The 27,285-nt window shown below is 33.9% G+C and overlaps 1 protein-coding gene across 1 annotated transcript in view; it reads right to left on the reverse strand.

Moving 5' to 3' along the window:
* Positions 1–267: 267 nt before the first annotated feature.
* Positions 268–27,285, reverse strand: part of amon (prohormone processing protease amontillado) — a 123,939-nt gene continuing 96,921 nt past the window's right edge. The window contains exons 6-14 of the mRNA XM_088261216.1: positions 14,426–14,514; positions 11,578–11,753; positions 7,725–7,837; positions 6,646–6,846; positions 5,604–5,679; positions 4,758–4,915; positions 3,960–4,124; positions 3,465–3,582; positions 268–2,933 (exon numbers count right to left, since the gene is read on the reverse strand). Coding sequence (XP_088117342.1) covers positions 2,772–2,933; positions 3,465–3,582; positions 3,960–4,124; positions 4,758–4,915; positions 5,604–5,679; positions 6,646–6,846; positions 7,725–7,837; positions 11,578–11,753; positions 14,426–14,514 — 1,258 coding nt within the window. The 3' untranslated portion in view covers positions 268–2,771. The remainder of the gene's footprint in view (positions 2,934–3,464; positions 3,583–3,959; positions 4,125–4,757; positions 4,916–5,603; positions 5,680–6,645; positions 6,847–7,724; positions 7,838–11,577; positions 11,754–14,425; positions 14,515–27,285) is intronic.

Here is a 27,285-nt window from a genome sequence, read left to right on the forward strand (position 1 = left end):
ACAAATTCAATGGAATGTAAACGTAATCCTTTGGATATTATTCGATCTAATGATTTTATATCTTAATTTTTATTTCAATTGTTCGTTTGGGATATTTTTTTGTAAAGTATGTCACGTTATCAATATCAAAATCCTGTGAATGAAAGAAAATTACTTCAAAGTTAGAAAGTAATGCAAATTAAATAATTAATTTGTATACACAAGAGATAGTTGGTGGTGACTTAGTACACTACGCAATTGCTTTCTATAAAGTTAAAATCAAATATATTTTTTTATTTTCTGTGTAAGAAAGTATATTAATTTAACATTGTATGAGAATTACTTATTTAACATCAGATTTCCATAGAATATACCCCATAATCTCACAATAAACCACATAGTTGTTGAGGTGGCAGATGTTTTTCCGAAATATTATTTTGTCTTTTTAGTTTTCATAGAAGAAATTCTACAAAAAAATGAAAGCAACACTGATCTTACGTTCCGCAAATGACAATGAATTAATTTAAAATTAAATTAATTTTACTTTCAAAGCATTGTATATTTGTCTACATTTTACAGCAATGGTATTTTTTTGACTAAGAATCTATGATAAATATTATTTTTGTTCATCTTTTTAAGGAGAAAAATTTAAATTGAAGGATTTCTTATAGTCGATACATTTGCAAACAAGACAGCTTTGAAAATAAATGTGGGTATAGTTTTTAGTGGTGTAATCTAAAGTAATCAATACAGATTGTTTTTTTAAATTATATATTAGCAGTGTCTTGTTTCACCACAGTCACATAGAAAGCTCCGTCAGGGTTACCATATTAAGAGCATTAAATCAAATTGTACCCGAGAAAAATATTCTACACGCATGGCAACAGTATTGTAGATTGCATACAGTCCTATACTACTCAATATTGTGAACAGAGAAAAAATGTCACGCAGACTACAGACGGGAGATGTCCTAATGAATGCATATGGTGGACATCCGTTTTTCCTTTATCTTAATAGTGTTTTCCGTCAGCCATACATTTTAAGGCGAAAGGTGTAGCAACCTTTGTGTAATGTCGCTAGGTTGGATTAGATTGGGTAAGGTTAGGTTGTATTTTGTATATTAAAAGCATTATCACCTTGTGGTATGGTAATATAATACTCTCCTTATCATTCATCGTTCACTTTGCGTAATTTCACTTGTTTAAGTGGTATTCACAAAGTGAACGATGAATGATAAAGAGAGTTTTAAGGTAAGGTTACGTTAAGGATAAATTAGGTTAGGTTATCCGTGGGCCGCGGATTCTCAAAACACATTGACAGGTTGCAATTCTGAAAATACAGCATGGTCCGCCATATGCAGCCGTGCGTGTTTTCTCAAATGGTACATTTCTCTTCGGTGCTTTGTTTATTTTTAATATTTGGAAAGTTTATAAAATGCTATGTGACTTTAGTGACAACATTCCTGACTGCCGAACGTATTAATTATTAGTGTTTTAATCAGAATTTCCATTAGAAAAATTAAACCGGCGTAATATTTGTACATTCAGGTTCTTGCACTAATTTTTCTTGACTTGTGCATCGGGCCTTTGTACTACATGGAATCCATAGGAAAACTGGTCAGCATATAAAATGAAATGCGAAAAGGAACAATTCGATATTATCGAGTGAAATATCGTTGGGATAAGATTCTCTAAAAAATTCCACGGCTGATCAAAAATCGATATGTTTTTGAGGATCATTTTATGAAAATTGGTCATTACTCTGTGGTACAAAAATCCAAATTATGTCGTATAAACACCTATGTGTAAACTGATTTATTTTGTTTGCTTTTTTGCCGATATTTTGGCATAAAATACTGTTAAATTGAGCGTAAGAAAACGTTGAAAATTCGTTACTGGAAGAGGAATAACTTATTGGTGTTCTGATAACAAAAGTGATGTTTTATAATACTAATTAAGCTTCAAAAAGATTTTAAGAAGAAACAATATTTGGGGTAACTGAAGAGTGAAGTATTATCAAATCTGCTAGGTAAACCAATGTCCTTCGGGTTTTTTTTTGTAAGCATTTAAGCTTTGTGTGTATCGTTAGGTAAGGTTCTGTTCATGTCAGTACTAGTCAAGCAATGAAAGTCATGAATGTCTGGGTTTCGATAAAGAATTATTTTGACGTAAATAAAATATATATATCAAAACAAGTAAGTTAATGCTGGTATAGCCTTGGCCAAGCAAAATGAGTTAGTTAGATTTTACATGTAAATATACTTTAGTGTAAAGGTGAGAGCTCTTTTTGTATTGTCATTTTATATTTGTTATATCAGGTTAGGCTAAAAATAAGGGATCTTTTGTTTTTGTCAAGTTACATATGGCTAAAAATGAGTTTTTTTTTTGGTTTTGTCAAGTTGCGTAAGGCTAAATATAAGGGTTCTTTCAGTTACGTCAAGTCATGTTAGGCTAAAAATGAGGGGTCTTTTAGTTTTGTCAAGTTATGTAAGGCTAAATATGAGGGCTCTTTAAGTTACGTCAAGTTATGTTAGGCTAAAAATGAGGATTCTTTTAGCTATGTTAATTCACGTTAAGTTTACAGTGAGAACTTTTTTTTGTTAGGTCACGATAGGTTATGCTAGAAGCGTGAGTTGATAGTTTTGTAATGTCAGGTAAGGTTAAAAGTGGGGGTCTTTCAGTGTTGTCATGTAAAGTCAGACTGGAAGTGAGGGATAATTTAGTGTCGTCGTGTCAGGTTAGGTCGGAGAAGGTTGCGTCACGGGAGGTAGGTCTGTGAGGGAGCCCGGACTCCTAGACGGCGACACGTTCCTCGTGAGCCTTCTTGACGATGGCCAGCTTGGAGTGCGGGTCCAAGGCACGAAGGGAAGCGTACGGAGGATCCCGGGTTCCGTGCAGGACCAGAGACCACTCTCGGAGCCAACCACGCTGAGGGGCTTTAGAGTTGAAGCTTGCCTAGAAAATAAAGAAATGATAAATTGAGTAAATTAAAATATTAGTTAGCATGCATAATATCAATGTTATATTTAGGTGTTTCAACTTGAGATGAAACATATATAGTTCATATGAAGGAACACGGAAGTCTGAACATCCTAGAGCTTATGACCTAACATTTGACTAGCTTACGCTTGTTTACCGTTCTGCCCATTTTTGAACATATATTGCATACATCCATATTGTATTAATTTTTAGAATTTGTATACATACATATATGCAATGGTCTTAGATTCCTTTCACACATTTGATTGTGCATCAGTTGAAAAGTTTATAAAGTAAATACATATAAAGCTTACTCTATTTGAACATAAATGAGATCACTTAAATCCTAATGCCAGATCGTAAGCCCTGGGATGCTCAGACTTCCACCTTCCTTAAAAAAAACATCTCTAGAGACACCTATAATATTGGTACGAGTATATCATCCATCTATTGTGTGAATACTCCAGTGTCTGATAAAAAAAGAGATATCATGTGTGGATTACAGACCTCCAGTAGCCAAGTGCCTTGAGGATACTCTCCCCAAGTGTGTGTAGTCATGAAGGGCCACTTGGTGAAGCCGTCTCGGCTGTCGTCATCATGGGCTCTTCTGCTGAGGATCATGGATCTAAAAAAAACAATATATTACTCAACCATCGAATTCAATCCAGGCCATGAGTCGGAATAATCGGAGGGTATACATGAGGAGATACACGAATGCGGAGAAAGCGAGGAATCATTGTTAATAAATTTTGACGAACGATAAATAAAGTATCTTTGTTTAGAGTTTGTCCTACTCGTAAGAACTGCTAAGATGTTAGTTGCCCTTGTGGTTCGACTGAGATTGATTTCAACCGGATGAGCGTAGGACGCGGAGGATGGGAATAAGAATGACCTGTTTTTTTAAAAGGATTTTTCGTTACAAGGTTAAAAAAAGGCAATTGCAAATACAGTATGTCCACTAAAATATTTTTAAATTATGGCGAGTGTAAAACAAAAACTAACCTGGTTCCCATAGGGCTGGTGAGGAAGAGTTCGAGATCTCCCCTGCGCGTGGCGTTGGCAGTTACCACGGCCTGAACGTGTTCCAAGTAGTTTACAGCTGTGTCTGTCCCCATGCATGCTTCCGTCTTGATTTTCAACAACAATGAGCGTCCAGATGGAATCTCCCTGGAAAAAGAAAGATATACAATTATTTACGTAATGCCAAATATTTAAAAAAAAAACCTAGATCTTTTATTTGATTACAGGTAAAGTCCTGTCTCCCGCCTCTTTAAACCTAACCTTACTTAACCCTCAATGTCCATCAAACAATAATCTTTTTCATGCCGGTGTGATCATCTTTGGGCATATATTTTTTAATAATAAATGAATATTTAATACATCTAACTAATATTTCAATCTCTAGTTTGTGAACGAAGAACCCCTAGTCCATTCTCCTGGCTCCGTGTCCGCCTGTTGTACTAGTCAAGGCTGTAGAGGCGTCTGAGTACCAGCCACCGTTGGCTTGGCACTCGTTGCTAAAATGGGGCACTTCGAGAAACGCAGTGATAGTTTCCTGGTTTGTTCTTATTTAGATTGTCAATTGTCAGTCACAGGGACATCAAACGATATTAAATGTAAATTCTGGTTAAAATTGTAATTATTCATCATTAATTTCGCTATTTCGTTCTTCGAATTCTGCTTTACAAATATGTGACGGGAAGCTTGAATGGTACAGTCGATATAAGTTTAGGAATTTCACAGGTTTCAAAGAGAAAATTTGGCCTTCATCATTGGTCTGGAGTCATTTATAAGACTTACTGCGCTCCAAGAAGAGATCCAGCTTCACAGTGATACCGAGCGGGAACACTCTTCCAGGGTTTGGCCAGTGAGACCATCGCTCCAGCGTCCAGCACTCCGAACCCAAACAAGTGGTTGAACTCAAGCCCTACTCCATTCATCGTCCAGTGGAAGCGACCCTTCAAAATAAATAAAAATATTAATTTATTTATAATTTTTTATTTCAATTTTACTTCCCATCATTTAATAGGACATGCATGAATTTAAACATATTTGAAATATGAACAAATATCACACATAAGCACAGCCTGTGCTTGGGTACACGAGTATAACGTAATACAATATATGCAGACTAAAGTATGAAGCTTGTTGTGATAAAATAAGAATAAAATAAGATAAAATGGTGGAAAACATCTTTACATGTTTATCTAAAACAGGAAAAAAGGAAAACATGTAAAATGAATAAACACACAAGATGAAACATGCGTAAGAAAACCAAAGCAGTTAACAAATTGTTAAGAAATAAAGTTTGAAAGCAGAAAACAGCCTCGTTATTTTGTATTTTTTAGTTAAAGAAAAAGAAGAGAAAGAAGCAGATATTTAAGAAAAAAATATTAAATGATATTATTATAAGCAAGAAGATCACAAGAAAAAACTAATATATCAATTTTAGATTCAGTAATACAATAAGATCCATCACCACTAGATATGTAACCTTTTCTAGAAGTACTCTAGAATATTTTATTCTGCTCATATGAGCATATGGCATGGAAATATATAATGCAAAGTATGCAGGAACATCCAGCAATCACTACGAGTAAGGAGATAAATAAGACTTATGCAAAAGTACTTATAAAACATACTCACTTTAGCATCAAACAACGAGTTTCTTTTCGATGTCAGCACTGTCAAGTGTTGAATATCCCTCCAGGTGAGCTGAGTACTGGAACAGAACACAATTGACGATTAGCACCATATAATTGATTGTTATAAAAATTTAAAAACAATGTTGTAATTATATAATGTAAGCATTTGTGAACAAAGATTTAGATCGAACTCAAAATATTGTGAACCAACTAGTTTAAAAAATTATCAAAATATATTTAAAGAATCATATTTTCATTCGAAATGTGTTGTCGCTTAAAACACAAGTACAAATTTTCACAAGTAGAAAGTGTGTGAGAAGCTTGTCTATCATGATATGATGCATACCCATGGGTAAAATGGTGAATGTAACGCAGTGTATAAAGTAATCATTTAAACCAGTAGGTCGTAAGCCCTGTTATACCCATACCAATACCCAAATTTCCATATTCCCATATCATCCAGTTCTTCATCTATGTTGAAATATCAACAAGAGGTTGACTCTCTCAGGCTAAATTCATTGAACAAACAACTCAAACAAACGAGGAGTTGTTGACGATCACAATACTCTCTCAAGCTAAATTCGTCGAACATACAACATTTTGGTCTTTCAAACTGCAGAATCTAGAGACCTTCGGTTTTGCAGTCCATAAGTTGGTCCATGAGTTCATGAATCTTCTAGTGGAACGGAAGGTCTGCTGATGACAATCAACAGTCCGCCTTCTTCTGAGGAGTTTAACGTGGTTTCTTCCCAGCAATGAGCAAATGTTGAGAAGTTTCTGATTGGCCCACACTAGACTATCCCTTCTGTTCCCAACACAGATTCAAATAAAAACATATTTTTAACTCCTGTAATTGGAGATAATCCCGATTTTGTGAACAAGTATTTGAACACACTCAAAATGTTGTAAAATCATATTTATTTAATTAGAACAAACAATATCCACTTAATGATCTATAAACCTTGTACATAATAAGTAAGGTAAATAAATGCAATTCCCATCTAAAAAAAAAAGTGTATGAGTTGGTTTGGTGCAGCACTCACTTGGCCTCCAGGGCGAGCGCGAAGACTCCGGCGGCCTCGGGCGCCGCGGCGCTGGTGCCCGAGTGGGTGGTGGTGCACTTGCCGTACAGGTCCGTGGTGGCCACGCCGGTGGCGGGGTCCTTGGCGCCGTTGCTGAACGTGGACGCCAGCGTGCTGGAGCAGGACTCGTCGTAGTGGGCGTTCTGGCCGTCGTTGATAGCGCTGCGGACCAAACACACCCATACCATCACAACTTAAGTCAACACAGTGAAAGGTGGAAGTCTCACGCTTGGATCAGTTGTGACAACTGCTATGGGTAAAGTGATCTCACCAGGCTGTAACAACTGCTATAGGTAAAGTGATCTCACCAGGCTGTAACAACTGCTATGGGTAAAGTGATCTCACCAAACTGTAACAACTGCTATGGGTAAAGTGATCTCACCAGGCTGTAACAACTGCTATAGGTAAAGTGATCTCACCAGGCTGTAACAACTGCTATGGGTAAAGTGATCTCACCAAACTGTAACAACTGCTATGGGTAAAGTGATCTCACCAAACTGTAACAACTGCTATGGGTAAGGTGATCTTACCAGCTCTCAACCTCTGCACTAAATTTAGTGAACATACCTTTGAGATGATTTTTGAGCCCCCTTGATATAAATTGGCCATATTTAGTATTATTATCATTTTTTACTGTTGCGAGACCTATGACGTGAAAGCTCTCCCACAGTAGTTAGAAATAGTGACAGTGAGATGATCTTGAAAAAACATCTAAAAAAGAATTTATTTGCTAAATCATTTCCACTATATCCTTTTCCTCAATGCAATTATAGTGAAACGCCCTTTAGGGAGTATTTTACGAATATAGCACTAAATGAACTATCCAAAATTATTATTGCTATTTTTATTATAAAAAAGCACAAGTGCACTTAAGAAAATTACAGAATATAACTTACAAAGTAATTTTCCTAGAAAATCATTACCTAATGATAACTTTTTTTTATCATACTGTATTATGTTTGTTACCAATATGTATCATATTGTATTGTGCATATTTTACCAAGTGGTAATTTTTTGTTATATTGTATTATTTATATTACCTATTGATGGAGACAGTCCACATGGAAGCAGCATACCCATCGCAGTTGCAGTCATCATCTTCACCGCCATCTCCACTGGCCCATACGTAAATGTTACCTAAGCCGTGGCGTCCCTGAAATCACAAAAATCAATAAAAATACTTACTTTGGTATCCAAAAAGATGGATTGACGACTGGCAATCAACATCGCAGGAGGCTAATCACTCTTGAAAACAGACCACATGGCCAAAAACCAGGTCACAAGGCCTACACTAAGGCCTACACAAGGCCTACACTAAGAAAAAGAAGAAGACGAATTGGGTATGTTGAAGTCAACGTTTAAGTCTGCAGAAACGAAAAAATAAATATAAAAAAGAGGTAAGATTTAAAAGAGAACTTCACTGAAAATCGAACAAGAATTTAAGATTTTTTATGTAATAGTTAAAAATTTATCGTGTGACTTCAAATTTTAAATTTCCGTTAAGCTCGACCATTCTTTAAAAAAATACTCAGTCTCGTAAATATATTTTTAATCATTAAAATGATCAAAGTACCGTACAACGGCGCTACTTGAACTTTGATGTGTTACTTGAGCCTAGTACGAAAAAGAAGGTTTAAATCTGTATTTGGTCTACAATAATGAACGTTTCGTGACAATAAGTGTCACCTGTCAGGGAAACAATGAATCATGTCGATACGTTCATTATTGTAGACCAAATACAGATCTAAATATTTTTTTTTGTACTGGGCTCAAGTAATACATCAAAGTTCAAGTAGCCCCGTTCTATAGTACTTAAAAAAATCAAAATAATATATCCGAGTATATTATTTTTAAAGTTAAATGGCAAAGTGCAGAAACGGAATGAAGTTTTAAATAAAACCGTCATTTGGTGGCATTATTTTCAAATGTTTTTAAGAGCGACTTTATATTCGTGAGAGTAAAAAGTTTACCGCAAGTCATGCTTAAGCACTTCACAAGAAATATTCGTAATTCTTAAATACCGAAGCTTAAATGCCTTAAATCGAAAACAAAACTTTCTAATGAACCGTTGTTCGTCTTATCTAAAATTCTACCGCCAAAGAGTCAAACAAAGTTTGAACAATTCGCGAAATGTTATCAAAACTCCCCAACTCCAAAATTTGTTCCCAATAGCGGGAGGACTTTAATTCAGCGAGCATAATGTTAACACGAATATAGTTTAAATGTACTGGATGGCGGCCCTGAGGCAGGGCTTTCACAAACAGCACAGGTAATCACACGTCACGTAAATGCAATAGTTATTTCAATTCATAATCCTGATCATTTGGATATTCCGTGTCTGTCTGCTGTGCTAGTCGGGGTTGTGGGCGTCTGTGTCCCGGCCAACGTCGGGTCGGAATCGGATTTAGCTGACTAACTGAACTAAATACTAATCCCTTTCACTGCCTACACCGGGTTACTTATAGAAAATTTGGTGACGGATTTACAAACTTGTGTTTATTTAGATTGGCAGTGACAGTTATATTGAAAGCTTTTAAATGTAAATTCACAGTAAAATCGGGATACAATTTTATTTTGTTTCACATTTTCAATCAATTTCGCAACTTAGTTCAACAACAAAAAAATTGCGTAGCAAGAGCAGATCTGTTAGGAAGTCTAGATGCTTCTGTATCAGATCTGGGCATGCGGTGGGACAGCTTTCAATGTATTTTGATATAGTTTTGGTGGCCGGCAATTGTCAAAGACAACAAGAAGACCAGGATCAGAGAAACTCGAAAAGCTGCTTTCCGGCGTGACCATCGCTCAGGGAGGCGTCCTGCCTAACATCTTGACCATGCTCCAATTCACCAAGGCCAAGAAGAAGGCGCAATAATTTGGCGACTCAACTTTCCCCCTCCCAAGACGATTCAAGATCATTTTATCATTCACGTCCATGTAAACGTCATTGGGGTAGTATTTTATGAAAACACCAATATGATCTGTCATAAGCTGGTTAAGTGATCACTTTACGCATGTGCAACATTCACCATTTTACCCATGATTGACTAACACACGTTTTTTGGGACTCCTACATATATCATTAATCTCATCTCAATCTACAGATGTGAGTTAACTGGAGGCATCTATACTTGAACCGGGAAAGCTTTTATTTTGCAGAGACTCTTTTATTTGGATGCATAAAAGATCATAACTGGATTAGTTCACATACTGGGACACGCCTGAATGCGTGATTAAAAATTTGATGCAGCTTATAATTTTACCAGTTATTTTATTCACAACATTTTTAGTGTGAATACTTGTTCACTCCTAATACTTATTAGGATACACTCAAATTGTTGCACATAAAAGTAAATCATCCAGAGAGAAGATTCACTTTTATAAACTTGTTTATCATATATATTATTAAGTATGTGCGACCTCAGACAATAAATTCATATTGTCGTCTTAGCGGTATTTTTTTGTGAATTTGTAAAATCGGTTACTTGAATTACAGAGTTTTGGCAACCCTGTTTCAAAGTTGTCGCTAGGGACGGAGAAGGGGGCTCACTGCTAGAAACTCGTAATGAGACATTTCTAATTTATGGCTGTTCTTTGACAATAATAATAATTATTCTCACACAACTCATCAGACGATTAGTTGGGAGTTGGAGAGGTGCCTTACGGAGTGGAATTCCTATTTCATAATTAAAACTTTCAGTTTCAAACTAAGCCAGCTGAAAACAAGTACAATTTGAGTTACTTAATAATAAAAGTTTACATTTTAATTAAAATGATTTAAATTTGAATATAGAAAGCATTAACTTTGTGGATCATAGTGATATATTATTTTGAGAAATAAAAAGACTTTTTTTTTGATCCACTCACATTTTTATTAACAACCAACTAGTTTCGGCAACAACCTGTTGCCCTCTTCAGGGTTTATTTTATGACAAAACATACACACATGATATATAAAAGAAACAGTGTATAAGTTTTTGGGTTTGATAAGGCTTAATAAAGGTTTCCTGTGTACTAGTTATTGAGTTTTGATAAGGATCCTTAGTATTAGTTTCCTTATCGAAACCCAATAACTTCTATACTATTTCTTTTATTTATCATGTATGTATGTTTAGTCATAAAATAAACCCTGAAGAGGACAACAGGTTGTTGCCAAAACAAGTTGGTTTTGGATAAAAATGTGAATGGATCAAAAAACAAAGTCTTTTTATTTCTCAAAATAATATAAAATTATTATACTCAATACGTTCACATTTATCTGTGTATATTCAGAACTAAACATAGCATTATATTTGAAATTCAAATATGTAAGCACTTTATATATATATCATACAAGCTGTGTAAATTTACTGTACTATTTATTTAATTATTTTAATTAAAAAAAGAGAAATATTTGTATTTTTACTACTTACAAAAATACTACCATCTCGTACTATATCTGTGAGCCTACGCGGCTCATATTAGAAATAGGTATCAAATTATGGTAGAGTGGGTTCGAACCAAGACTCAAAGTTCGACTCAAAGAGTCCGCGACACTAACCACGGGACCACAACCCGACACAAAGGCCTAACGTACGTTAAATCACAACTTAATTTTCTTTAAACCCAGGTAACATTTGACGTAATTGAATTTTTATCTTAAAATACTGTTTTTGTATTGAAAAAAGTTTTTTCTTTGAAATAAATATATAGTTTTGAAAAGAAAAGAGTTTTTGAAAGGTAAGATGTTAAAAAATTAGAAAAATAGGTTTCAATATAAAATCTTTAAAAAATGTGCGCGGAGACACGTCTTGTCCCTCTCCTACTGAATTGTATGTTTGCGAGTACCCCTTTAAGCTTTAACACTGTGCTATAATTTATCGAGTATATCATGGTGAGTTGACAGTATTGCCTTACCTCGTTGACTCCTCGGACGATGGCCCTCATGGTGGCGTTCCGCGGCCCGTCCACGGTCTTGCCGTCGTCTGTGGGCCCCCATGACGCGCTGTAGATGTCGATCTTATGGGGCTCGTGGCCCATGGAGTTGGCTTCTATTAGGTCGGTCATGTAAGGCTGGTCTAACATCCTGATGCCTGTACAAATAAAAATACATATATGTACATTCTTGTCCTCAAACTAAACTCTCTTGGTGCGGTCCAAACATGTAAACTTGATTAAATTAATAACGATATCAATAATATTATAAAATGGAACATTCTTCTATTATTTTTTGACATCTCATCAAAGATGAAGAAGAATATGGAAGTCTGGGCATTTACGGGGCTGACGACCGTCATAGGCTAATTTAAGTGATCACTTTACACACGTCTAACATTCACCAATTCTACCCATTATTGACAACCACACTACTCAAATTCTTGGAAGTACTATGTATATATGAACCAATTTTGAAAGATTGTTCTTGAATCACTAGAACTTCACTAGAGACATCTATTGGTGAGATGAAAAGAAGTTTTTTTTATTTATTTTATGATTAATAACTCCTATAATTGGAGATAATCCAGATTTGTGAACAAGTATTTGGACACACTCAAAATGTTGAGTGTTCTTCTAATCTAATTTTATATAATATATCATCGTAACCAAAGAGTTTATTTTCATTAATCGATTTCTTATTTTCGGATAATATTAATCAATTTTCTATTCAACTTTTTCTTGTTTAATACCACTACTTCTTCTTCTTCTCTTATCCATCTCTTTGGTGGTCTGCCCGGAGTCGTCTCCCATGGGGTTGGCTGTACAGTACTATGTACTATGCTAGTCTGGATGGTTCCATTCTCCTCACATGCGTATAGTATTGTTTCCTTCGTTCCATTTCCCACTTAACGACATCTTCGATCTCGCATATTTCCCTGATCCTGGCGTTTCTTATTCTATCTCGAAGACTCTTGCCTGATGAGCTTGATGCTTCTTAGAGTCTTCATTTCTGACACTCTGAGCCCGTTTTTTGTGCCAACGGTATCCGGTCTACTTTCAATCCCATACGTCATGTCGGGATCGAAATACCTCTACTTATTAAAATTAATTGTGACACATGTATTCACCATCATTATAATCACCGATATGAAAATAAGTATTAATTAGGATTTTATTACTTTTTCTTATTAAATACCGCAATTTATTAAACTTTATTGAAGCATCCAACATCGTTATAAAACACCAGTTGTCGAAATTGAATGTTTAAGCGGTAGGGGCTTATTTTTCATCAGTGGAAACATGGACAATAGGGGGGAGGCTTTACTCATCGCCGTATTATCAATTATGGGTTTATTAAAATATATATTTTTTTGGATTTCTAATGCAGTGGTTTCCAAATAGTTTTTTTCCCCGAGTGTTACCTACTTAAAGAAAGGCCTCAAACTCGCGTTCCCCCTATTTCGGGAATGATTAATAAAATATAGATCAGTTTTTTTGAAAACATTTTTTACCATCAGAATACACTTTACTGATTTAATTATCTTAGTCAAGAGATTTTGACGCAACTTCGCGTAACTCTGAGGGGACGCGAAACACTATTTGGGAAACTCTGTCCCAAGGTATAATTTGTTGAAGCTTAAGACTTTTAAAGTGAATATTTTTAAAGATTTGAGCAGATAAAAAAAGAGTTTAAATAGATTAAAAATAGGAGGGGTCTATATCTAGCGTTAGAGAGACGGCTGACAAAGAAGAAGAAGAAGAAGAAGAAGTAAAAAAGGAGTTAATGGTAAACGAAATATGTATAAAAATATCATACCGTGATGCTCCTGAAGGATTTAATTAAGAAAATCCTTGAAATTGCAAATCACCGCTATAAATTTGTGTTAAAAAACCTTTTGTTTTTATCACAAATTAAATTACTGGATTAATTTCTCAAAAAAAATAATTGGGTTAGTTATTATTTGTAATCATCAGGATTCTGGGCAGTAACGAGTGTCTACAGCGAAAAGGTTTTAATATTTTTTATCCTTCCACTGTTAATAATGAGTTTCCTTTTTTTGGCTTTGCGAACAAAGCCTTGGATTTCAGACCTCTGAAAAGTGGAAAGGCTTTACCTATCACTTAATTACCTTAATAAGAAAATACGTTTTGTTAAATGAAGGTTAAAAGGATCGACACGTAGCATTTTCAAATGTATTTCTTTTGCCATTACTCGCGAATGGATATATTCACAATATCAGATTAAAATATAAAATAACGCTTATAAAATATCACTTTTGAGTTTATTAATATTACTTATTTATTGTTTTACAAAAATGTTAATAAAATTAGTATATAACCACTCACCGACTGGTTATATACTAATTTAACCGACTGGTTATATACTAATTTTATTAACATTTTTGTAAAAAAATAAATAAGTAAAAATGACTAAACACAAAGTAAATGCTTTAAATATTAGTAATATTGAGAATATATTAATATTATATACGAGTATACATAACTAGTTTCGGGACAGGTGCCGTGGCATAGTTGGGTAGACTCTCGACTGCGAAACTGGCATCGCGGGTTCGATTCCCGTCGATTGCAAAATGAATTAAAGAAAGATGTATTTTCAATTGGTCTGGATGATTTTTGCACATTTACCTTCCCTTCCCTTACTATCCTACCTGCAGACAAGCATCTAAAATATAATCGTTGCTGGTTTTTGCTCTTTTAAAATAAAGAAACTTTTTTTTTTAATACAGATGTTCGACAAAATTCACCAAAATATTTGCAAATTTAGGTCACCGTGATACAAATTTAATAATATAATAAAATAACTTACCTGCAATTTTGGAGTCATAGGCCACCCCCACTCCACACACCCCGTTATCCCTAGCTGCTGCCACCTCTCCTGCGCAACGCGTTCCATGGCTGAAACAAAATAAAACATTTATTTCGGTGATCTTAACCGCTTCTTCAGCACATTGTTACGCTTCTTCAAAATGAAAACGATGAATAATGGCTGGATGGATATGCCATAATTGAACATTTTCTGCAAATGCCTTGGCACTGACCCGTGTCTATTTGCTGTGTTAGATACTAAATTAATCCATTACTAAATTAATCGATTAATACTATACTATTTAATCGATTAATTTAGTAATGGAGGCGTCTATGTACTAGTCAACGTCGGGTTGGAATCAGATTCAGCTGACAAACTCAACTAACTACTAATCCCTTTCACTGAGGTCCTCCGAGAAACTTGATTTTGGTCTTACAAACTTGTATTTATTTAGATTGGCAGTAACCGGGCCATTGAAAGCTATTGAATGTAAAATCACATTAAAATTGGGATACTATTTTGTTTGACATTTTCTAATAATTTTCGCAACTTAGTTCATAAAACAAATTGCTTTGCAAGAGAGGTCTGTCAGGAAGCCTAGATGCTTCTATATCAGATCCGGGAATGCACTTGGGAGGTTTCAATGCTTCTTTAGAATGCGTACAAAGATTAACCTCGAGAATTGTACGATATTTTTTAACATTTTATAACATTTTTTAGTGCTTCTTTCTCTATGGTGTCCATAGCCCACTATGGTCTCTCACCCAATATACCATCAAGAAGAATGAAGGCTCCCAAATGTGGTACTGTAGAAGAATGCTCAACATATCACGAGTTAAGAGAGTTTCAAACCAAGATGTTTTAAAAGGCATGCGAAAAGAGAGATAAGTCAAAAACACTATAAAGAAAAGAAAGATGGAGTGGATGGAGTCATTTTATGAGAGTAGGGAATAGGATGAAGACGTATATCCTGGCTTAAAGACTTGAGAGTGGTTCTATTGTAGAACTAAGGCACTGTTTGAAGCGTCTTTAGACAAAGTTAAAAATGCTATGATTGCCAACCTTATGACTGGAATGACAGGATAAGAGAAAAAGATGTCCCTTACTTCTTTCTGTAAACCAATTAGAATATAATTGCATTTGTAAATTTGATTTGTCGCCAATATAAGGGGCTGGCTAGGCCATATATGTATGTACTTCGCATGCCTCCCGAGAGCTGCCATCAAGCTTGCCTCTTTTACAAGGCTTCAAGTTTCTAAAGCCCAGGACGTCCACTGCTGATAATCTGTCGGTAGATCTCGTCTGAACTTCAGAACGCGAACCTGACATGAGGATGCAAGAGAGCTGACAGCCGACAGAAGTGCCAGGAAGCAGTTTAAGGACCAAATAAGAAAGTACTCGTAAAGAACTAAACATTTCATATATGTCGTTTATTTAAATGTTAGCAGTTAACTGAATGTTTTATGTACATCATATATAAATGTAAACGGTATTTAAACTTCTACCCACAAAACCACTCGTGTTCATATTATAGTATTTGAGATAAGAGACAAATAATTAATTTAGTTAATTAATTTTAGTGTTGAGGGTTGTTGACATTTCATATTATGCTCGTCCTCTGAATATATGAGTTACATTTAGGATAACATATACAGTGGCTGTTCATAATTCAAATTACTATATAAAAATAATATTTCAATTATTAAAGAAAACACTCGTTTTTTACCACTTGAGTTTTATTATAGACTACATGTTTCAGAAGTTAAACTTCCATCATTCAGGTCTGTATAATAAGTTATTATACAGACATGCATGATGGAAGTTCAACTTCTGAAACATATAGTCTAATAAAACTCAAGTGGTAAAAAACAAGTGTTTTCTTTAATCATTGTAACATGTCTTACCACAAAGTTAATGCCGAAACAATAAATAAAATAATATTTGTTAAATTTTACCATATACCATTTTTTTAAACCCTTATCCGCATCCGATGGTGCATAGGGCACTGCATCATATAAACGCAGTATTATCTTAATTATTAACATATGAAGGAAATGTGATCAGCCTTCCGCTTCAGCTACCGGTGGAGGGTAATATTGATTAAATATTGGAGTGAAAAATCACTTATATTTATTTGACCCCACTGGGAATCGAACCCGGGACCTCCAGTATGGTAGCTGAGCGTACTGACCAATACACTACGGAGGAAGACAAAAAACCATCTAACTATATAAATTAATATTTGGTTAAATTTTACTATTATATATACCATTTTACTAGGTACATAAAAATATTTTTTGGTTAAAAAATAAATTTCACCAGAATATGATAGCTTACGTCACCTGTATTCTGAGAAACTAACTAACCATCACGTCGTTTCTCCACAAATGTAAGTAAAAGAATAGAACGTCACATAACTCTGCTTTTCATATATTTTCACCTCTTTCACATTTATGCATCTCTTCATACAAACCCTCTTATTATTCTCCTGATTAGTCTATTTTCAAGTATTTGGAGGAATGTATTATGCAAAGTTTTCTTTAGTTTTCCTCTGCTTTTATTTCAAACTACATTATCTTCATATAATTGTTAACCTATTCTTTACTCACTCATTCTCAAAACCATTTATTTTATCACACCATTTTTAATTTTATAATGTAATTTTTAAAAAGTTAAATTAAATTAACAAAAAAATACATAAGATAAAATAACAACCGACATTATTAGACTGATGTCGGTTACGACGAAGCCTGGTCGATGGTCAAATGAAATTTATGTGGAAAAAAGTATATGGTTGTTTTTTTATTTTATAAAATGCAGCTCCACCAAGAAATGTCACTACAAAAGTTAAATCTAATAAAAATACAGATGTTTCTTGCTTTCGAGAAAAAGTATTCAGTGGGAGGGTGATTTGATTTATCCCGCATAATTGAGTTAAATAACAAATTTCACTGAATCGCAGTCTCAGTTGAATCACAGATTCAATTAATTCACAGTTTCAGTTAAATCACAAATTTAATTTAAATATTAAATTCGTGAGATGAAATTCTTGTGTACCTACTGCTTGGTTTTCAAAATTAATGTCTTCTTAAAAAAACACGAAAAAGATGCTTTGTAGCCGAAGGCATTATTTTGTTCGACATTGTTTTGAGAAAACATTTGAGAAACAGAAATATACGTTCATTAAAAAGAAATATTGTCAAAATTACCTACGCAATACACATATTGAGGTTCTCCTGGCTAAATGTCGTAACTAAAATTGCCCATATTTTACAGGACAGTATTAATGGTGGCAATAAAAATAAATTAATGGTGGTAATGGCAAACCGTTACCACCCCTTTCTTTCAAAATTAATATTATTTATTATGATTAGACACTGGATCTTTAATCCCACGGATAATATGGCAATTTAAAGATGTCTCGACTTTACGCAGAAGAATCTAAGACCATTGCACGAATGTGTAAAGGCAACTTAAAGCCGTAACTCAAATTGCGGCTGTTTGGCGTAACACGGCTCAAAGCATTCTTATAACCGGCCTCTATAATATACAATCACAGATTTTGCTCTTTCTCTTTGATTTGCCGAGATATTCATTATCCAAATAGCCGCAAAATTGTATAAATTTGATACATGTGTTGGCAAAAAGCATCATTTTAAGTTAACTATTAACTCGTTTATCCCAAAACTACTTTTTTTAACTTGCAGCTTTTTGACTTTGCACATTAGTGCATGTATACAGGTTTCAAGAATAAATGCAATATGGATATTCAATAATGGGCTGAATGGTGAACGTTAAAAAAATAAAATAAAAATGAAAATGCCAAGTCTTAAGCCCTGGAATGCTCAGACTTCCATCTTCTTTCATACAAAAAAGGAACAAAAAAGGATACATATTTCATATCATGTTAAGACACCTTTAAATTAAACCATCAATTTCATCTGAAGTATCAAGTATACGCTCGAGAACGCCTTTAAAAAAATCTTTTAATTTATCAATAATAAGTCTTAAAAGGTAAGTTACGACAGTTAGCCAGGAGAGCGACAATACATATCTACATACTTCCATGTAGGTTGTATAAAGAGGATATTTTCTACCCCCAAAGCTATTTTTAAATAAGAAATTCAAAAATCTTGGCATGTTTTCAATGTCTTATAATTTTTAAAAGGAAAAAACCCTTTAAGCTTCTATTTTAGGGACTTGTCTGAATTTGGGCGAAAGGGTGGGTGGGAAGAATAAAATATACATCATGTCATCCAGATCGACAGAGAATATATTAATTAACTTTACTTGCGACAGTGTTTTGTTAACATTAACGAAATCGGCTGCTCGAAATTTCAATATTGATATAAGCATGATCAATAAGTTGCGTCTTTCTCTACGTATATAACATACGAGTATGTAAAACATTCAATTGTCAACTCAGATTGAATATTGACATTGTATAATTAAAGGCACACAGAGGCAAGGTTTTCAACTATTTTCATGTTTTAAGGGATATAGATTCTGACAGATTAAAATATATATCAGTATGCTCTATTTGAGATGAAGATATATCGTTTAATACGAAATAATATATTTTTATAATTTTTTTATTTAAAAGAGAAATTTTTGTATTTTTTATTACTAATTACCAAAATATTTCAATTTCATATTATTTCTGTGAGCCTAAGCGGCTCATTAAAAGAAATAGGTATCAAATTGCGGTAGATTTGGTTCGACCCGAGAAACTTTGACTTAAGAGTCCGCGACACTAACCGCGGGACCACAACCCGACACTGTGGAAGTCTAAGTATCCTTGGGCTTACGAATTGGCATTTGGCTGACTTAAATGATCAATTTAAACACATGTGCAACTTTCACCATTCTGATTATTATTAAATATCCATATTGCATTAATTTTTAAAAGATGTAGAATGGTGAATGTTACACATGTGTTGAGTGATTTTAACATAACTTCACACTTAACCAGCCTAAAAAAAACTAACTAACTAACCATCACGCCGCTTCCCCGCAGGGGTAGGCAGAGAGAATAGAGCGCCACACCACTCTGTCCTTGCAAATATTCTTCGCCTCTTCCACGTTCATGCATCTCCTTATACATACCCACCGATTCATGCATCTCCTCATACATAACCAGCCTATGACAGGTCAAAAGCCCTACCCAGACTTCCATATTCACCAATTCTACCAATTATTGAAATTCCAAGAATTTGAGTAGTGTGGTAGAATTGGTGAATGTTACACGTGTGTAAAGTGATCTTTTAAACTAGCCTATGACGGTCGTCAGCCCCGTAAATGCCCAGACTTCTATATTCTTCTTCATCTTTGATGAGATTTCAAAAAAATAATATGAAAAATAACTCCTGTAATTGGAGATAATCCAGATTTGTGAACAAGTATTTGGACACACTCAAAATGTTGTAAATGAACTATGATTATATTTTAATTCAAATAGAAAATATGGAATTACCAAAAGCGATATCATTATAAATAATGTCGGAATTCCGTCCTTAATTTCAATTTGCTTTCGTTTCGAGTTACAGTTTTCTTTCAAAGACATCTGATATGAGTATAAACTGTCTCGAGGAGTGAAATATTGGAAACCGGAATCTTTATATTACTCCGGAGATAAGCACTAAAGGGGTTTGCTATCTTATTACGGACGCAGCATTCGTTTTAAGATTATTTTTTTGTGCATGGTACTAAGTCGACGCTAGAATCAGCAAAACGATTTAGATTTTATTTCTAAGAAAGATACGCCCAATAGCTGATAATAATAATAATAACAAAACCCTTATCCGCACCCCAATGGTGCATAGGGCACTGTTTCATATAAACGCTGTGTTACCTTGATCGTTTACACATGAAGGAAAGGTGATCAGCCCTCCGCTTCTGGTACCAGTCCAGGGTAATATTGAATAAATATGACAGTGAAAAAATCACTTATATTTGTTTTACCCCCCCTGGGAATCGAACCCGGGACCTCCAGAACGGTAGCCGAGCGTGCTGACCATTACACTACGGAGGCGGACAGAATCAGCAAAACGATTTAGATTTTATTTCAAAGAAAGATACGCCCAATAGCTGATAGTACACAAAAAAAGTTTTTTAAGTGGTGATAGCTATTACTAGGTTTACTTCACAAAATTTTCTACTTCACACACATCGTTTTTCCCCACATTCGTCTGAGTGATAGCAATTTTTCTGCTTTTATCTTTCATTTGCCAACTCTATGCTTTATTTCTATCAGGGTAAGTGGTACCAACCCTCCGTTGAGCACTATTATATACAGCATTGTTCCACGGCACGCTGGTGTACCGTGGTGATTAGTTGGTGAGCCGCGGAAAAAACATCTAGTTTTGTGAAAATAACACAGTTGCTCCAAATTTTGTTTGCGTGTGCTCAGTTAAGTAGGCTTACATTTCGCAATAAACAAAATTTGTTAAATATGTTACCATAATATGTTAAATATGCACAACATTTTGAGTGTGTCCAAATACTTGTTCGCAAAATCTGGATTATCTCCAATTACAAAAAGATTTTCTGCTCAATAAAAAGCTTCTTTTCATCTCACCAATAGATGTCTCTAGTGATTCAAGAACAATGTTTCAAAAATTGGTTCATATATATATATATATATAGAACTTCCATGAATTAGAGTAGTGTGGTTTTCAATAATGGGTAGAATTGATGAATGTTACACGTGTGTAAAGTGATCACTTAAACCAGTCTATGAGGGTCGTTAGCCCCGTACATGCCCAGACTTCTATATTCTTCTTCATCTTTGATGAGATGTCAAAAAATAGTAAATATGCACCTCTGAATTTTCTTTACTTGGTTGGTGTACCTTTAATAGAAAAAGATTGCGGAACACTGACATATCGCTCACTCCTTTCAAGAACGTCATAAATCAAAAATCGACAATTTTCAGTTGTGCATGTTTTCGGAATGCCCAGAAAATGTACTATATCCCAGCAAAAGCGGCATATTTTTAACTTAATATTTACCCGGTATAGAGCAGAAAGTGTTGTTTTTGCATTTTGAAGAAAAGATATTGTTTAATTATTTTTTTAAATATCATAAATATTTTTCAAATGGAGAAAAAACCTTCAGGTTTCGCCTTAAAAGAACTGTTGCATATTAAAAAGTTGTATAAATGGCTTGATATTTATTTTTAGTACATTGTATTATATTTTTAAACTTTAAAAACGTTCTCCTGAAAAAATAAGTTTTTTGATTTATGACGTTCTTGAAAGGAGTGAGCGATATAGAACCAACTACTCGAGACCCGACAGCCAATCAAAGTTACCCCGGAGGGCCAACTCGCTAGTGTATAAGCGCGGGCGATCGTCGAAGCTTATCTACGTGTTAAGTAATATAAAGTTATGCAAATTAAACGCCGCTTCAATCAAAATTTATTAAAATTGGAATGGTTGAAGGCTGTAATTCGCGGTTGGAAAGCAATTATCGCGAGTGTCATAATCAAGTATTAAATTGTTTCCCCTTGTTTTATGAAAGCTTTTACGGTAAGTAATAAATGAAATACATTTAACGCTCTCTGAACTTGTAAATACCGAAACACATACCCCGAACACTGAAAACCGCACATAGCTGAAAGCATTGTTAAAACACTGTTTGCGTTTTAATTATTTCGAAAACTGTGTTGTATTTTTAACATTACGCATTTAACAGAGCCCTATTATTCGTGTACTCGGGAATAACATGTAACATTTAGGGTGTAATAAAATTTCTTCATTATTTATTCTCTCTCTTCTTCTAACCCTTATACGCACCAAATGGTGCATAGGGTACTGGAAGCATCGACGCATTGATCGTTTACCTTTTCCGTATATATCATTAAAAATTTACACGTGATAACGAAGCGGGGTACCAAAAGAGCCCAGTTTATATTTGTATGGAAACCGTAGTACGCAGCTCGCCAGCAAGTACTAACTCGCCGCCAACTGATTCACAGAGACAATACATTCGTGCCAACGCGCCGTCATGCGGTGACTGAGTAGCGGGCATTAGAATAGCGGAACATTAGAATAGCGGAACACTAGATCAAACGAAACTCGATCTCTTACAAATATTTGAAATATCATGCCAAGTTTTACTCGGTCTTCATTTGCTTCTTCTACCGACCACATTCACCCCATAAATTTGTTTTACTATTATTTCTTCACTCATTCGAATCACATGTCCAAATCATCTAAACACACCTTTTCTTTTAATTTTGTCGATAATGCTTATCTCAGCCTTGTATTTTTCCTTATATCACCATTCAAACATCTGTCATACAAGATTTTGGCGCACAATCGACTGAGAGATCGCATTTCGACTGCATTCAATATACTTTCATCTTTCTTTGGCTCCATGCTTCATACATTGGGTTCAAAACCATATGTGTGGAAGTGAAGCGTTTTAAATCAACCCTCAGGGATTAAAATAATACTGTTGTAGGGATTACGAACAAGATTATATTTGTTCAACCAAACCCAGAGTCCTGAAGGATATTCATTAAGGAATGAAAATACACAGGTAGTTAATTACCTTTGGTAATAATAAAAGGGTCCAGTACTTCTGTTCCGAAGGATTAAGGACATTAGCATAACGAGATACCTATACTGTTACGCAATCAGAATACCCAATTCTATTAAAGGGTTTATTACGTAAACCTAATCGTTTAAATTAATTACAAAATTAAACTGCCTCCGTTTGTCACAAATTTTAACTATGTCAATTTGCGTATGAGCAAAAATATACAAATTGTTTCCAGACCGTCTCTTCGTCAGGAGACTACTAGCGAGTATAGTAGCAGTATCGTAGTGACAAACGTTCAAATAATGTACTACATAAAGAAAATTGCTCTTAATTAAATGAATTACTTTTTTATATTATTTATTGATTCGGCATTAACTTTGTGGAATGACATGATTATTTTATTAAAATTAAACACTTCAATGTACCACTTTAATGAGTTTTATTTTTATTTACGACTAGTTTCGAAAACGACAGATGTTTTCATCTTCTGGTACAAATTGAAACTAGTCGTAAATAAAAATAAAACTCATTTAAGTGGTATATCCAAGTGTTTAATTTTGACAAAAGAATTACTTTTTTACTCACAAAATTTTTGGTGTGTCCAAATCCTTGTACACAAATCTAGGTTATTCCACTTTCAAAACGTGAATGTATTTAGTAGAGATGTGACTAAGGAGTACCTGTTACATTTTTGGTTACCCGATTGGGATGGCATTGGTTACTTTTCTCGGTTAACATATATTTTCAGTTTTGATGTAAAATTGTCAATTGTTTTTATTGGGATTTAAGAATATGGAATACGCACCAAATTTGTACACTTATTAACGTTTGAATAGTTTTCGATAAGTGATCGAATTCTAAAACCTTAGCGACTTCTTTTGAAGAAGTCTCTACTAAATTCGATCAGGTATATCCAGTACGTAGTACCTACTCATTTGTTTAAATGATAATATAGAAGGCATTGAGGCATCATTGCCACTGTAACGATTTCGATCGAGCTAAAAAAATATGTTTTTTGTTGATTGGAATATAAAGCCTTAAGTAATAAACTGTTCAAAGGACTGATTGATCGCACAAAAAAAGTTGGTGCCTTAAATATGGATCATTGTGTACTAGTACCTCCATAATCGAATTTTATCTTGTACGTAAAATATCATATTTTCCAAGCTTTCAAATTTTTATTGACAATTTTCAACTATATATTTTGAATAATATTGTACTCAGTACTAACGTCTTATGCAGGCATCATTAATTCATTTTACGAGGGGTAAAATAAACATAAAAAGAATACAGGTATAAAACTGTGTATAATATTATACCTACATGTGATATTTTTGATACATTGATTGGATAAATTTGAAGTTGAAAAGAATATTTTTTAAATACATTTCTGCATGGAGCTCTTTGTTATAATCCACGTCATTATAAGGATTATTGGGGTAGAATTTTACATAATTGGCGCTATGTACGTTATTCAAAGCTTTAAAGTTATTCCGCGTTCATAAGCTATCGACGCGATGTTAAATTTATTGTTAATTACACAGGTGAGCCAAAAAGTGATTCGTTTGACAAAAGATAACAATCACAACTCTAAAAAAACTTCAAATTTGAGATTCATATCTTTAAACACTCTCCTTATTATTCATTGTTTACTTTGTGTAATACCACTTTTTTAAACACGTATTTGTGACTACTGGTTTCGGAAAATCATTCCATCATCAAATAAAATTATTACATTAAAATATTTAAAATTAAAATAAAATTATTACGATTCGACATTTGTATAAAAATAAAATTTTTGAAGGGGAGAAAGACGACAAATGAATCACAATGGGAATATTTCCAAAAGCGGACTCGAAGTTGAATTTAGTTGGTTATTTAGTATGGGCAAGTCTTCACACAGTGCCTGTATGTGTGGGTTTACGATATACATCAAAAGTAATTTTTTGTATCTATTATGTCTAATCTGAGGTTTAAGAAATTGATTTGTTTACCTCCGTTATTTTCTAATGTAAATTATATTTTATCGTTAAATGTATTCATAAAATTGAGAAAATAATCTAGTTGTCTTTCTCAATTTTATCAATATATTCCTTTCAACTTACAATTAACATTAATTAAAAATATTTACAACATTTTGATAATTTTAAGAAATACTACGTGTCGATTCTGTTAACGCTACCAGCTCTCTTAAGTTCATAAACTGTTAACATTACTCGTTTACTAAAAGCAACTAGATACTGTTTTTTCCTCTGAGCCCTATCAATTAATCTACCAATGTAAAGTATGCATAGGGGATGTTTTACTACCAGATTTAGCACACCGATAGTAAATAATAGGAGTTTAATCTCTGTTTGCGAAGTTCGTCATAAAAGGTGTCGATTTAAATTCCCCGCACGTGTGGATTTAGTAAACAGGGGTTGACGAGTTAAAACATCTACCCTTGTATTTATAGTAGTCGGGGGAAGATGCCAGGGGATCGTTTAAACCTTTGAAAATTAACGAGCTAATGAAAAATATGCAGGTACGAAGCACATACTTTATCTTGACCTTTTCTTGATCAGCTTATTTTAAATATTCAATTTTTTACCAAAGCCAATTTTTATTACAGGCTATTAATATAAAATTAATATTATTAATTTAAAACATAATTTTAGATTTATGAATATATTATTTTATGACATCTCATCAAAGATGAAGAAGAATATGGAAGTCTGGGCATTTATGATCACTTTACACACGTGTAACATTCACCAATTTTACTCATTATTGACAATCACACTACTCAAATTCTTGGAAGTTCTATATATATGAACCAATTTTGAAACATTGTTCTTGAATCAATAGAACTTCACTAGAGACATCTATTGACTTCATATTCCAATATATCAGACTTATTATCAGGCTTCCATATTCTTCTTCATCTTTGATGAGATTAAAAAAATATATAAAAAATAACTCCTATAATTTGAGGAAATCCAGATTTGTGAACAAGTATTTGGACACACACAAAATGTTGTATATTTATGAATTTAATTTAATATCGAAAGAAATACATAAATTCTGTAAAATATGTTTCTATTTCTATTCTATAATTCAAAACGATTCTGCCACATAGTGTATTTTATAGGCATAAATATTTTTTTAAACTTAATAAAATTAAACAATTTTGTATTCACCACTTAAAAAAAAAAAGTAGTACGAACAAAGTTGTTTAATTTTATAAAGTTTTTAAAATGTGCCACCAAGTATCTGCGAAAAACATTCTTTTTTTTTTACCTACGACACCTTCTTTATTTCCTTTCCTTTATTCATAAATCGAAATCACGGAACTAGTATTTGGAACTCATATATAAGAGTTCCAAAAATACGAATAGCGTATTTCGTCAATCATGGTTAAATGATGAATATTTTTCATATATCTTTGATGTAATCTCAAAATAGAAAGAAGGCTTATTATATTTACTTCAATTAAGTTTGTGATTAACATTTAAATTAATTAATGGAAAAAATGAGACATGCGATAACGGCAGTGAAAGTTCGGCGGCGTGACGTATCATATCGCTCACTCCTTTCAACAACGTCATATATCAAAAATCGTCAATTTTCAGTTGTGCATGTTTTCGGAATGCCCAGAAAATGTACTATATCCAAGCAAAAGCGGCATATTTTTAACCTGATATTTACCCGCTACAGGGTAGAAAGTTTGTTTTTGCATTTTGAAGAAAAGGTATTGTTTAATAATTTTTTTAAATTTACTAAATATTTTTCAAATGGAGAAAAAACATTCAGGTTATATCTAAAAAGATCTGTTGCACCATAAAAAGTTCAATAAGTGCCTTGATATTTATTTTTAATACATTTTATTGTATTTTTAAACATTAAAAACGATCTCCTGAGAAATCAAGTTTTTTATACACGACGTTGTTGAAATGAGTGAGCGATATGTCCGATCAATGTTTCTTGCTCATTTTATAAGGTTAGGTTATCCGATAAGAATGAGATAATGCGTCATAGCTTTATTAACCTTTCCCGTACTGATCGTCCAAATATTACACGTGACCTGAAGCGGGGTACCATAGACCCCAGTTTAAATTTGTATGGAAATCGTAGTACGCAGCTCCCAGCAAGTACTAACTCGTCGCCAACTCAGTCATAGGGACAACACGTCCCTGCCAACGCGCCGTCACGCAGTGACTGAGTAGCAAGCATTAGAATAGCGGAAAGTCGAGTATTTAGTTCTCTCGCTCTCTAGTTAGGGTAGTGACACATTTATAAGAGTGAAAGAAATAACATGTCGCTAGCAAACAAAA

Source organism: Brachycentrus maculatus, unplaced genomic scaffold (assembly GCF_059751285.1).
Source record: "Brachycentrus maculatus isolate JH-2025_06_01 unplaced genomic scaffold, ASM5975128v1 h1tg000152l, whole genome shotgun sequence".
Taxonomy (NCBI): Eukaryota; Metazoa; Arthropoda; class Insecta; order Trichoptera; family Brachycentridae; genus Brachycentrus; species Brachycentrus maculatus.